Source organism: Passer domesticus, chromosome 8 (assembly GCF_036417665.1).
Source record: "Passer domesticus isolate bPasDom1 chromosome 8, bPasDom1.hap1, whole genome shotgun sequence".
Taxonomy (NCBI): domain Eukaryota; kingdom Metazoa; phylum Chordata; class Aves; order Passeriformes; family Passeridae; genus Passer; species Passer domesticus.
In genome coordinates this window covers 1,763,818-1,775,891 of record NC_087481.1, presented here as the reverse complement: position 1 = coordinate 1,775,891, position 12,074 = coordinate 1,763,818, and the positions used below count along the sequence as shown (strand labels likewise).

At 51.8% G+C, this 12,074-nt stretch overlaps 1 protein-coding gene across 1 annotated transcript in view; it reads left to right on the top strand.

The window, feature by feature from the left end:
• The window catches only part of LOC135306049 (zinc finger protein 420-like), a 415,160-nt gene extending 411,015 nt beyond the window's left edge, over window positions 1-4,145 (top strand). Inside the window, exons 4-5 of the mRNA XM_064429606.1 lie at window positions 3,243-3,858; window positions 4,099-4,145. Of these exons, the coding sequence (XP_064285676.1) occupies window positions 3,243-3,858; window positions 4,099-4,145 (663 nt within the window). The remainder of the gene's footprint in view (window positions 1-3,242; window positions 3,859-4,098) is intronic.
• The last annotated feature ends 7,929 nt before the right edge of the window (window positions 4,146-12,074 follow it).

The window sequence follows — 12,074 nt, the reverse complement described above, 5'->3', positions numbered from 1 at the left end:
CCCACATTCCCACAGGAACTCCCCTCCTCTTCCCACACCCACCTTTGTGCTCCAGAGCCTCCCGACCATGTCTGATGGATTTTGGGAGCTCTTCCACACAGCTGTGTCCCAGATAATGCTTCATCTGCTCCACCATGATCCCTTTGCATTCCCAGCACCTCCAGGTGATCCAGGTGGCACCGTTGGACACTGCAAAGTTCCCGGGTCCCATCTGGAAGGAGATGAAATCCCACCCCTCGTAGCGATCCCATCCCAGCCCCTCAGAGTCCTCCATTCCCACAGATCCCTGCCCAGCCCCCGGCTCCCCCCAGTCCCCCCTGCTCTGGTTGTACCGGCCCTGTCTCCAGGGCACTGTTGGCCACGGGCCCATTCCTGTCCTTGAGCCGGGGCTGGCTATCCCAATATCCCAGCACTGGCTATCCCAATATCCAGCCCTGGCTATCCCAATATCCCAGCCCTGGCCATCCCAACATCCCAGCTCTGGCTCTCCCAATGTCCCAGCCCTGCCTATCCCAATATCCCAGTTCTGGCTATCCCAATGTCCCAGCCCTGGCTATCTCAATATCCCAGTTCTGGCTATCCCAATATCCCAGCTCTGGCTATCCCAATATCCCAGCTCAGCTCCCCCCACTATCCCCGCTCTCTGCGGCTCCATCCGGCCCTGCTCACTGCCCCAGCGCTCGCAGGGGTCCCGTCCACGTCCCCCACAATCAAGGACTGGGGGACCCCGGGCCGTGTTGTATTGTGTTTTATTCTCCTTGTTCTCAGTTTGCAATGGTTCCCTGATGTAGCCCCACTTCTTTCCTGAAAATGCTTTGCCCCAAGTGACTTCCCTCCTCCCCCATGTCAATCCTCCCTGTGGCTGCAGAGCTATTCCCCAGTCTCCTCCCTGGGCCTCTGTCAATCCCTCAGCCTCCCTTCCCCTCTTTCCAGAATCTTCCCCCAGGGGCGTGGAGTGATTGGGCAGAGGTCAGGACCCTCCCTTAAGGTGCTTCCTCATTTGTTCTCCTTCATGTCCATCTGCCCGGTTTGCACACCCCCCGTTTCCCCCATTGGTTGTTGGATGTATCTTTGCCTTGTTTGCGCCCCCCTTTCCAAGCTGGTGCAGGGGCTGAGTGTGTGCTGTGTGCAGCAGGTTGTCCTGAGGGTCAGATCTGCTCTGAGCCCTGAAATAAACCTTGGCTTTACCCTGCCCAGAGTGGGCCCTTTCTTCCTGCAGCAGCGTCTGCCAGCTGCTCCTGTGGTTTAGGGCTGGCAGCCCCGGCCGCTCTGCTGTAGCCCGGGCACAGGGGAGTGTCCCCCGCAGTCGACCGTGTTGGGCTGGGCGGGCAGGGCCCGAACGGGCACTGAGAGGACGCGGCGACAGGGCCGGGCTGCGACAGCGCCACTGCCAGGTACTGCAGGGAGTGCAGTACTGGGGGGACAGCGAGATCGGGGAGCTGGGGGGCTGAACGTGAGAGACTGGGGATCCAGGGGGGTCAAGAGGCCAAGGAAAGGGGGACTTGAAGGGCTGGCCGAGCTGGGAAGGAGGTTCAGGGGCTCAGAGTCAAGGAAAGGGGGTGCAGGGACTGGGAGAGCTGGGATGGGGTGTGCAGGGAATCCTGTGCCCAGGAAAGGGGGTACCGGGATGTCCTGGGAGTGAAAAAAGGAGGGTCTGGGGGCTGGAAAATGCAGGAATGGGGGCCCAGGGATCCCAGGTCAGGCAAAAGGGTGGGGCTGGGTGCTGGGAGAGGCGGGGGCCGGGGAAAGTTGAGTTGGTGCCAGATAAGGGGGTGCAGGGGGGTCTCAGTTCTGGGCAATGAGGTAAAAGGGGGTCTCGGTTCTCAGGAATGGGGGTGCAGGAGGGGCTCAGGGTCACGGAAATGGGGGGCAGGGACATGGAGAGGCAGAAGGGAGTTCCAGGGGGCCTGGAGCCCAGGAAAGGGGAGTGCAGGGTTTACCAAAAAAGGTGGGACATGACATAGGGACACCCAGGATGTTCAGGAAGGGGGAGTTCAGGGCGTGTCTGGTTTTGCAGAAGGGTGGGGCTGGGGGCAGGGAAAGGCTGGAATGGGGGTCCAAGGTGTTCCAGATCGTCCCAGGGTCAGGCACATGGGAAGTCTGGAGGTGCCTGGGGAGGTGGAGCTCAGCCCACATATTCTGGGGAGTGCCTGGGTTGGGTTTTTTGGGGGGATGTTTGGAGAATGAAGAAGTGCAAGTCTGGGTGGAAAAAGCCCCTTGTGGGGACATCGGGGGGTGGCGGCTGGCGGCAGAGGCAGCCTGGAGGAGCAGAGCCCTGTGTCCCCCAGGAGCCCAAAGTGGGGAGCCCAGAGAGGGGGGAGCACCGCCATTGGCGGGAGCCTCCAGAGGCTGGAGAGGGGCAGGGGGGACTCCTTGGAGCCCCTGCAGCCCAGAGCAGAGAATGAGGGAGAAGGGAGCCCAAAAGGGAGCCCGAAAAGCCCTGGCACCCCTGAATGGGGAGCAAAGAGGGGGCAGCTTTTGGGATTGCTGGGACTGCCAGCAGGCTGGGGAGGGCGGGCACCGAGGAGAAGGGGGACCCCCAATGCAAGCGTGACCCCAGCAGCTGGGACAGGGGGGAACTCTAAACAGAAGAGGGTAGGGTCCAGGTACGGGGAATTCCTGGGAGGCTTTTTCAACGCTGAATCTTGGTGTTTGGGAGGTTTTTCTGGAGCCCAGATGGCCAGTGACTTGTAGAGAGGGACTTGGACAGAAAGACTTTCAAAGTCAATGTGCTCATCCCTAGTTTTCCCCAAACCAGGATTTCCCATTGCCAGTTCTTGTGAGGCTGTGAGGAAGTGGAAGATGTCCCTGGACACTGAGGCAGGTGAGGAGGAACTCAGTGCCCCTTTACCCTCTCTCCTGCTCCATCTCCCAGCCCAGCACGGCCCCGGCTGCAGGGCAGCCTGGGGGCATCTCCTTGCCCTTGCCTGTGGCCCGGAGGCAAATGCCATCCTGTCCTTGTCCTTCCTCCCCCAGAGCAGGAGCTGAGGATGGAGAGCAGGGAGGACAAATCCCTGCGGCAGAACCTCATGGCAGAGGCCGTTTTGAGTGGCTCCATGGCGCAGGAACCCAATGGGGAGGAAAAGCCCCAGAGATGCCGCATGAGGAGGGGCTGCAAACGCAGATGGCGGGGATGTGAGGGGGAAGGAGCCAGCCTGGGCCGGGAAGGCGGCCGAAGATGGAGCCAGAGCTCGGAGCTGGTGGTCCATGAGGAGGTTCCTGATGGGGAGAAACCCCACAAGTGCAAGGAGTGTGGGAAGAGCTTCAGGTGGAGCTCCCACCTGATCGTGCACCGGAGGAGCCACACTGGGGAACGGCCCTACGAATGTGATCAGTGCAGGAAGAGGTTTCAGACCAGCTCTGATCTCCTTGTGCACCAGCGCATGCACACAGAGGAGAGGCCCTTCCGCTGCCCCGACTGCGGGCAGGGCTTCAGGCGGAACGCCCATCTTGTCAGGCACCGGCTCATCCACACTGGGGAGAGGCCCCATGAGTGTGAGGAATGTGGGAAGAGCTTCAGGCAGAGCTCCACCCTGATCCTGCACCAGAGGACCCACACTGGAGAACGGCCCTACGAGTGTGGGGAGTATGGGAAAAGCTTCAGCCAGCGTTCCAGCCTGATTGTCCACCAAAAGATCCACACTGGGGAGAGGCCCTACGAGTGTTCCAAGTGTGGGAAGGGGTTTCCGATCCGCTCCCATCTATTCCAGCACTATCAGAGTCACACAGAGGAGAGGCCCTTCTGCTGCCCCGACTGCAGGAAGGGATTCAGGCAGAACTGCCACCTCATCACCCACCGGCGCATCCACACTGGGGAGAGGCCCTACGAGTGTCCCCAGTGTGGGAAGAGCTTCTCCTGCAGCTCTCACTTGACCCGACACCAACGGAGGCACCGGTGAGGGAAGCCCTGCGAGTGCCCCGAGTGCGGGAAGAGCTTCGTGCGCTGCTCCAGCTCCATCCCCCACTGCAGGACCCACGCTGGGCACAGCCCTGGTGACCCACATTCCCTGTGATCCGTGGTGGGAACACACCTGCCTGATTGTCCTTTTGGTTTGGCTTTAATTTTTTTCTTTTCTTCCTCTCTTTGCCCTCCAAAAGCCAAGACGGATGGCTCTGTCACCACACAACAACTCAAATCCAACTGAAAACAACTGAATTTTAACCCATAAAGGCTCAATCCCTCCTCAAATTGCTTGTTCCCTCCTCAAAAAAACTCAATCCCAGGCCAAACTCACTCCATTCCACAGCCACCAGGGTGAGATGGGGTTGGAAGGGGATTGGGAGAAGTGGGATCCCAATTGGGAGTGGTGGGATGGGGATTGTGTGGGGCTGGCTGGGTGGGATGTATTTGACAGCAAATAAAACTTTCAGAGTTACTGATTTCTGTCCCATTCCTTTTCAGTCAGTTCTTTTTGCAGAGTGCCTCCTCCTCAGCTGATTAATTTGCTTTAAAAATCCCATTTTTTAAATAATCTAACACAAACAATCCAAAAACCAATATCCAAATAAAAGCACTCACCTACAATTAAATTTTAAAAATTATTTGAATTGTTTTAGAGTACTTTAGGGTGTTATTAAAGTTTAATTGTTTGGTTAAAATGTAGGAGAAATTCTAGTGGTGCTTGGTTTTCTTTTTAGTGTGTTTGTAATATGAATTGTTTTACTAAGGTGTGTTAGATTGTATGATAGTATTTTTAGATATTTTTAATCTAAGGTATATTAGTTATTGCACGAAAATTTTCAGAAGATATTTCTTAGTATATAATTTGTTTATATTTATTGGTAATATTATAGTAATTGTTATTGTTGTTTTCACTTGAATCATTGGAGTATTGGAAGGAAAAATATTTCATTTTTATTATAATTGATTTCATTGTAATTATAGTTTATTGATTTATAATTTTGTTTTCAGTTGTTGAGAGGATAGGAAGGAAGTTCAAGGGCAGGAACATCTTTTTCCCCAGCTCGTGCAACCCAAGTCTGGGTGCTATTCAGCCCAGAGCTATGGGATAATATTGTAGTGCCTCCCACACACATTCTGCCTCCAAGAAAAGCTTGGCTTGGCTTATTAGAGCGAAATAAATAGAAGCGTAATAAAATGGACAGTTAAACTCATCCCTCTTGAATGACTCTCTTGCTTTCCAGTGTCAATCCTGCACCTCATGCTCCCAAGGCTTGTTACGAGCAAGTGTCTGAGATTGCTTAAAAATTCCCAGGCAAGGTTCAGTAAAAGCCAGATAGAATATTAAGCAACAGCTCAAGAAAATTCATTGGCAACATTCACATTATTACTTACTACTTGGTTAAGGAACAACATGAGGAAAAAAGCAAGGAACAAAATTCAGTCAATCAAATGAGAAACATTCTGAGAATTATGTGTGTGTGTGTGTGTGTGTGTGTTTAGGTGCATTTGAGAAAGGGACAGAAAGGACAAGGATCAAAAGGAATACGGCCTAAAAGCTTAACAGCACTGGAGCTGAGCAGTGGTTAAACTGGAGCCTCCAGGAGTGGGGCTCTTGGCCCAGGATCCATGGCTGCTCAGTCATGCTGCCAGTGCAGCAAGCTTGAGAGCACGCTGGCTCTGCGAGGCCCCACTCAGAGGGAGGTTGCTGCTGGCACCTCTGGGCTCCAGGAGAGCCCCAAGGGCCTCCTTTGGGAGCGCTGTTCATGGGCCACAGGCGAGGGGCCTCAGCCATCAACGCTTCATCGTGGCCGCCCCGTGGGTCAGCAGCCTGGCTCTGAGAGTGGGAGAAGGAGGATGTCATGCCTTTGAGGCAGGAAAAGCGGTTTCCAAGGCAGTTCACAGGACACCCCAGGAGCTCGTCAGACAGCACAAGTGCCTGGCAGCGCTCGGTGTCTCTGGGAAGCTCAAGAGGAGCTGGGCCCAGGGGCTGCTCAGCAAGGCCCAGGCCTGACAAGCGTTTCTCAGGTCACCGTGTGGCCGGACAAGGCCGGGGCCATTCACCACCACAATCTGAAGCACGAGGTTTTGATGTAGGGTAAAAAGGCATGGCCCAGTGGAAGTGGGCCGTGTCCTCAGGCCTGTGGGAGAATCACAATGCAGATCCTTGTGCTACTGATTCCATCTCTCCCATTTTTCTGAGTTCTTGGTGGCAAGGTCATTTAGGTCACACAGCTGAAGCTTTCTGCAAATGAATTAAAGTGAGATTACACATCCCAGATTGTGTTCTGTTACAGTTTAAATGATTGATTTAAGGAATTTCTGGAGCATAAAACTTGCTTCCTCAGATATTTACTGTGTGTGGCACCAAGCACAGAGGAGAGATTTAATGTCAAAGGCATGGCCCAGGCAATGCTCTTTTGACAAGTTCTGCCCTGAGCTTTCCTGAGGAAGATCTGAAAGGTTCGCTGTCACTGGCACAAGCTCCTGCAGTGGCTGCTGGCCAGCAGAGCAGGGCTGGCAGCTGTGCAACAAGTGTTGCCACAAGCAGCAGCTCAGCCAGGGCAGCAAATCAAGAGCTGGGAAGGAGCTGATCTGAAGGCCAAACCTCCTTAGCTCCTAAAAGAGCTGGAACAGTTCCTCATTCCAATGAGGTGCAGTGTTGGACACAGCTCAATGTGAGCACTGGACACAAGTTGCTCACACAACTTGTGTGAGCACACTGAGCACACTGAGCACTGAGCACAACTCACACACTGAGTGCTGTGATGGTTTCTGCAGGAGCTCTGGGCTCCTGTGTGTGCTGGACACAATGAGGAGAGAAGGAGCCAAGTGCACTGACACACCTTTGCCTTGAGCATGACCCGGCCTGGACCAAACACACTGCAAGCTTTCCCCTTTGGCCCATGTCTCAAAATGTCAGGTCAGCTGTTGGACGACTCAGGTTGGTTTGGTGTCAAGGAATTCCCCTCAGAAATACTGGGTTTGTCCTCCTCTGTGCCTTCCCCTCAGCAGCCTCGGGGCTGCTCCTGTGTGAAGCCATGTGTCTCACACAGTTTGGGAGAACTTAATACAGGACACTCTGCAATGAGTCGTCTCCTCTAAAGTGTTCCAACAATCCCCTTCCAGTAACAGGAAATGAATACTAATAGATGAAAGTGGAAAAAAATTGCAACAGTTTATTAACAAGTGGAATAGCTGAAAAGCAAGCAAAAAGGCCAGTGAGTTCTAGATATCAAACTGCCAGACCTCACCGTCCCCCTGCTGGGACAAAGACCCAGAATGCCGGAGGAAAATCCCCCCAGGACACGCGTTACAAGGTGGTGCTGGGTTCTCCCTCAGGAAGAACGGGAGCTGTCACGGAGCAGCTCCAGCAGCAGATGAAAGCTCCATGCTTGTCCAGCGTCGACTTTCTCCCAGAGGCAGAGCTCTGTGGAGCGGTCACGGCAGGTGAAGCAGCTGGGCTGGAGCCCCTCGGTGTCTTTTCTCCCCGGCGTGGCTCAGCTCACGCTCTCGGGCTGGGAGCGGGGCTGCTCCACTCCTGCCGGCACCATGTCCCTGGGCTTGGACAGTTTTCTGCCAGGAGAGCCCAGCATCCTGTTACACAGATCTCTCATAAAGGCCCAAACCAACTCCAAACACTCTGCCTACAGCAGCGTTTCACAAAGGGCTGCAGAAATCCAGGACAGCTGAAGTGAGTGTCAGACGGCTTTTGTCTTGTTCTTGCCAGCAGAATTCTTGATGAACTGATGCAATTTTATTCAGATGTAACACAGGAGCTGTGGTTTTTTATTGAAATATTTCATGATGAGTAACAAGCCTTGGGAGCATGAGGTACAGGTCTGACATGTGAAAGCATGAGCATATCCTCCAAAGTGACCAGTTTAATTGTCCATTTTATTACCCTTGTATTTATTCCACACTAATAAGCAAACTCAAGCTTTGCTTGGATATAAAACAGGCACGGCATACCCTACAGTCTCTTGCAAGGTCCCCAGGGCTGGCAGTGACAAAGCAGGCAGTCTGCTTCATTGGGAATCACTACAGATCTGCATCACAATGTGTTTTTAAGTAGCATGGTATTATTAAGATCTCCTTTTCTGCATGAGATACAAAAAGGAGGTTCTGAAATAATTTCCATGCAAGCAGGCAGTAAAGAACTGACCCAGCTATCCTAATGAAGCTTTGGCTTTGGCAATTGCACTCTTCCCATTCATCTTTTGACGCAGACACTCCAGGTTTTCCCCACACCCCTGCAAGGCTGGCAATCCCTGTTTCCCATTTACTGTTCTTCCCTAGAGCAAGTACAGTGGCTGCTTTGAAACTAAAAGCCCTGAGATCTGGGCATCTTGAAGGAGCATGAAATGCTAATTAAGTGTTCCCATTGGTAATACCCAGGTCTGCACTTCCCAGAGCTCTGAAGCAGCAGCAGGAGGACCATGCATCATTCCTGTTGGTGGATGTTCATGTTTCTGGTGTGCAAGAGCAATGGCTTTGAGGAGGGACAAAAATGCCCCTATCCAAACAGTGATTGTGCAAGGGTATGTGAAGTTTCACTGCCTTTTTTAGGATAGTTTAGAAAGATCTAAGGATCTAAGAGATCCATACTGTGGCATGGAGCAGGCCCCTAATTTTGTCTCCAGAGAAATCCCCAAAGGACACATCTGCTCTGCTGGTGATGGCAACCCCATCAGCTCGTGGACTTGTTTTCCCTGCAACATGCCAGCCTGCCTGGGCTTTACTAGGCCAGGACTAGACCCATAGCTATGCCAACACATGCAGCCACGTGACACAGAGTCAGACAGAGTTTTCCTTCAGAAAACTCAATTAACACATTCACATGCAGTTTCTTCTAGAACATCAGAAGCTGGCAGCCATGAGGACTTTGCTGTCAAAAGGTTACAGTTTGCACTGGGCCCAGAAGTATTTTTCCCTAAGGCAAAACAAATTGAAATGTGAAGTTTAAATCTTCAAATGACTATGAAAGGAAACTGTAGAATAATTTCTGGAAAGGCAGCATTGTCAATGATCATGCAGCCCACCAAGAGCTGGAGCGGAATCCAGAATTGCTTGTTCCAGCTATGCAGGAATTCATTACCCTGGCAAGCACTGGTCCATGGGAACAAATGATCCCATAGCCCTGGGCAGAAGGGCACCCAGGCTGCAGTGGCAATAGATTTGAGGAACCCTTGTCACTTGTTATTGGCCTCACAGCCCACTCATCCCTTGGCAAGCAAGTTGCAAAAAACACTGTTGGACTGCTGTCCTGGGTAAATCTACATACAGACAACTATTCCAAAGCAGGGCATCTTTTCCCAGTGAAATACACATCCTCCTCTTACCTATGAAATTGTGCCTGAAGTCACCTGTGAGCCAGACCTCTGTGAGATTGCAAAGGAGCAAAGCTTTGGCATTTGGGCACACTTCTCTTGGTTTCTTTGCTCAGGCCTTCTGAGAGCACACAACATATCCAGGTAGAAATCTTTTGACTATACAGGATCTTTTGGTTCCATTGTCCCCCAAATATGTCAATGTGTGGCCCTATTGTAATGCCAAGTAACAAAGAGCAGCACTAATGACAGAAAGAAAATGTGGCAAAAGAGGAAGAAGAGATGTGCAGTGAGGAAAGGATGTGGTGAGACACTGGCACATCAAGCAAGCTGCACTCCCATAATCTCTAGGCTAGCAGGTCCTGGTCTCACATTCTCCTTATGGTTTATTTAATTATTTTTTTTTTAAATAACGAAAATAAAATATATAGAATTAAAAATATGTCATCAAAATTGAAAGATACAATCAAAACCTTTATTCAAAACGACATCTAAATATCAGAATATATATCCATATCTAACTATGAAGCCTAACACATAAATCCTATTCTTGTGACACTCTTCAGACAGGCAGCAGCTTCTTCCTGAGCTTGGAGGAATTAGAGCTCTTCTGGATGGGAGACAAAGACTTTGTGGGTAAGAGAACATTGGAAGTGTCCAGAGAAAACTGCTTGGTAAGGCTGTAGGCAGTCAGATCTGCAAAGGGGAGACACAAAATGCAACAGAGCCAGCAATACAAAAGAAAATCATCTGAAGCTCCATATTTCATGGGACAGACTTCCTGGAAACTTCTAAATAGCTGCATATGGAAACATGCTCTTGCTGGCAGACACTTGGAGTAGGCCATAGGAAAAACCCTGCCCCACTTCCACAGAGCTACCCCAGGAACAGCCTGGCCTCTGGGCTGCCCTGGGACAGCAGGGAGCCCCGAGCCCTGTGCTCTCCAGCAATGGCTCAGCTGCACATGCACCCTCCTGCTCCTCTCCCTGCCCCACAGCTGAGCAGCCCTCCAGCTGCACGGGGCACTGGCAGCAGCACAGCTCATTGCAGGGCCACATGCAGGGCACAGCTGTTCCCTGGCAATGTGCACAGCCTGGCTGGGCTGCCACAAGACCCTTCCTCCCAGCAGAGAGCGGCCCAGCTCCCCCCTCACCTCTGTGTGAGGCTGAGCCATGTTCACCTTGTCCTCAGTCTGGAGTTGCTTCAGGCCCCCCATGTCATGACTAAGAAGGGAAGTGGAGAGAGCAGGGGCAGATGCAAACCCTTCCTTAGGCACCCACAGCTCCTCCGGGCAACTTGTTCCCAGTGCCTCAACAGCCTCACTGTAGAGAATTTCTTCCTAGAAAATTGCAAAGAGGATAAAAATGCTTCTGTAAATCCATCAGCAACAAAAGCAGGGCTAAGGAGAATCTCTGTCTTTTCCTGGATGTGGGTGGAAACACAGAACAAAGAATGAGGAAAAGACTGAAGACCTTAGTGCACTCTTCCATGGGTAAAAACTGTCAGGATGGCCAGGCCCAGGGAGGGGTGGAATTCAGTGGAATTAAATCCAGCTGGTGCCTGGTCACAGGTGGTGTTCCCCAGGGCTCAGTACTGGGACCAGTTGTGTTTCTCATCTTTGCCAACGATGGGAAAGAGAGGATCAAGGGCACCTCAGGCAGTTTACAGACAATGCCAAGCTGGGCGGGAGTGCTGATCTGCCAGAGGGATCTGGACAGGCTGGATCATGGGCTGAGGCCACTTGCGTGAGGTTCAACAAGGTGAAGTGCCCGTCCTCCACTGGAGCCAAAGCACCCCCATGGATGGCTACAGGCTGGGGGCAGAGTGGCTGGGAAGCCGCCCAGCAGAAGAGCACCTGGGGGTGCTGGTTGGCAGTGGCTGAGAGCCAGGGTGCCCAGGTGGCCAAGAATGCCAATAGCATCCCGTCCTGGGATAGGCTTTAGGGGTGGCCTTGGCAGTGTCAGCAGTCTCAGATTATGGGAAGGACTCTATGATCTTAAAGGTCTTTTCCAATGGAAAAAGTTCTGCAATTCTAAACCTCCATTTGTGCTTTTGAAGGATGCAGTCCCAAATAGACCTGCATTTGTGTTTTTAAGGAATTTAGCATTGACCTCTCCTTGAAAGTAATAGGAATCAGGCTTTAAATGTTCTCAAAGCACTTTTATTCCTTGATCTTAAGCTGTGTGTTTGAATTGAGGTGCTTTTGTACAGGAAGGTTGGACCATGGGATAAATACAGGCAATTTAGCTGCAATGGCACTTGTTTCATCTGCTTTTCTGCTTCCTTTTCCCATGGGTGGCAGATTTGGGAGTATTTTCTTGTGCTTTGACTTCAGGCTCAGACTTGCTCATGGATGTGCTGTAAAATCTTATCTACCCCCTAGTGAAAAATGCTTGCAAACTGGTGGGAATTGCTAGAGACAAGAATTACAAACCAGTCCCCAGTATGATTAGCCCAGTGTCCCTGCTTAAATCAGGTATGCTTGTATTAAAAAGGAGCAAACTATTCTAACTCTCCTGCCCACTCCACTTTAAAAGAAATGTTTTGTACTTCTTGGGGCAAGTCCTGTGTGCCATTCCAAGTCTGTTATGAAATGTGTGAAGTGATGCTGCTGCTGTAGCAGCAGCCTGAGTTGAGTGGGAGCAACTCCAAAGCAACTGGGTTCTACAGCAGTGGGCATGGTGGGAGGCTTGCCTCTGCTGCCATGGGGGGAGCAGCTGCTGGGGCTTCCCCCTTCTGCCAACAGCAGTCTGCCTCCAACACGTGGACTGTATGGCCATGATTTTGCCAGAAAGTGGGAAATGCATCGTTTGAATGTATTTTGATGTTGTCTGACATCACCT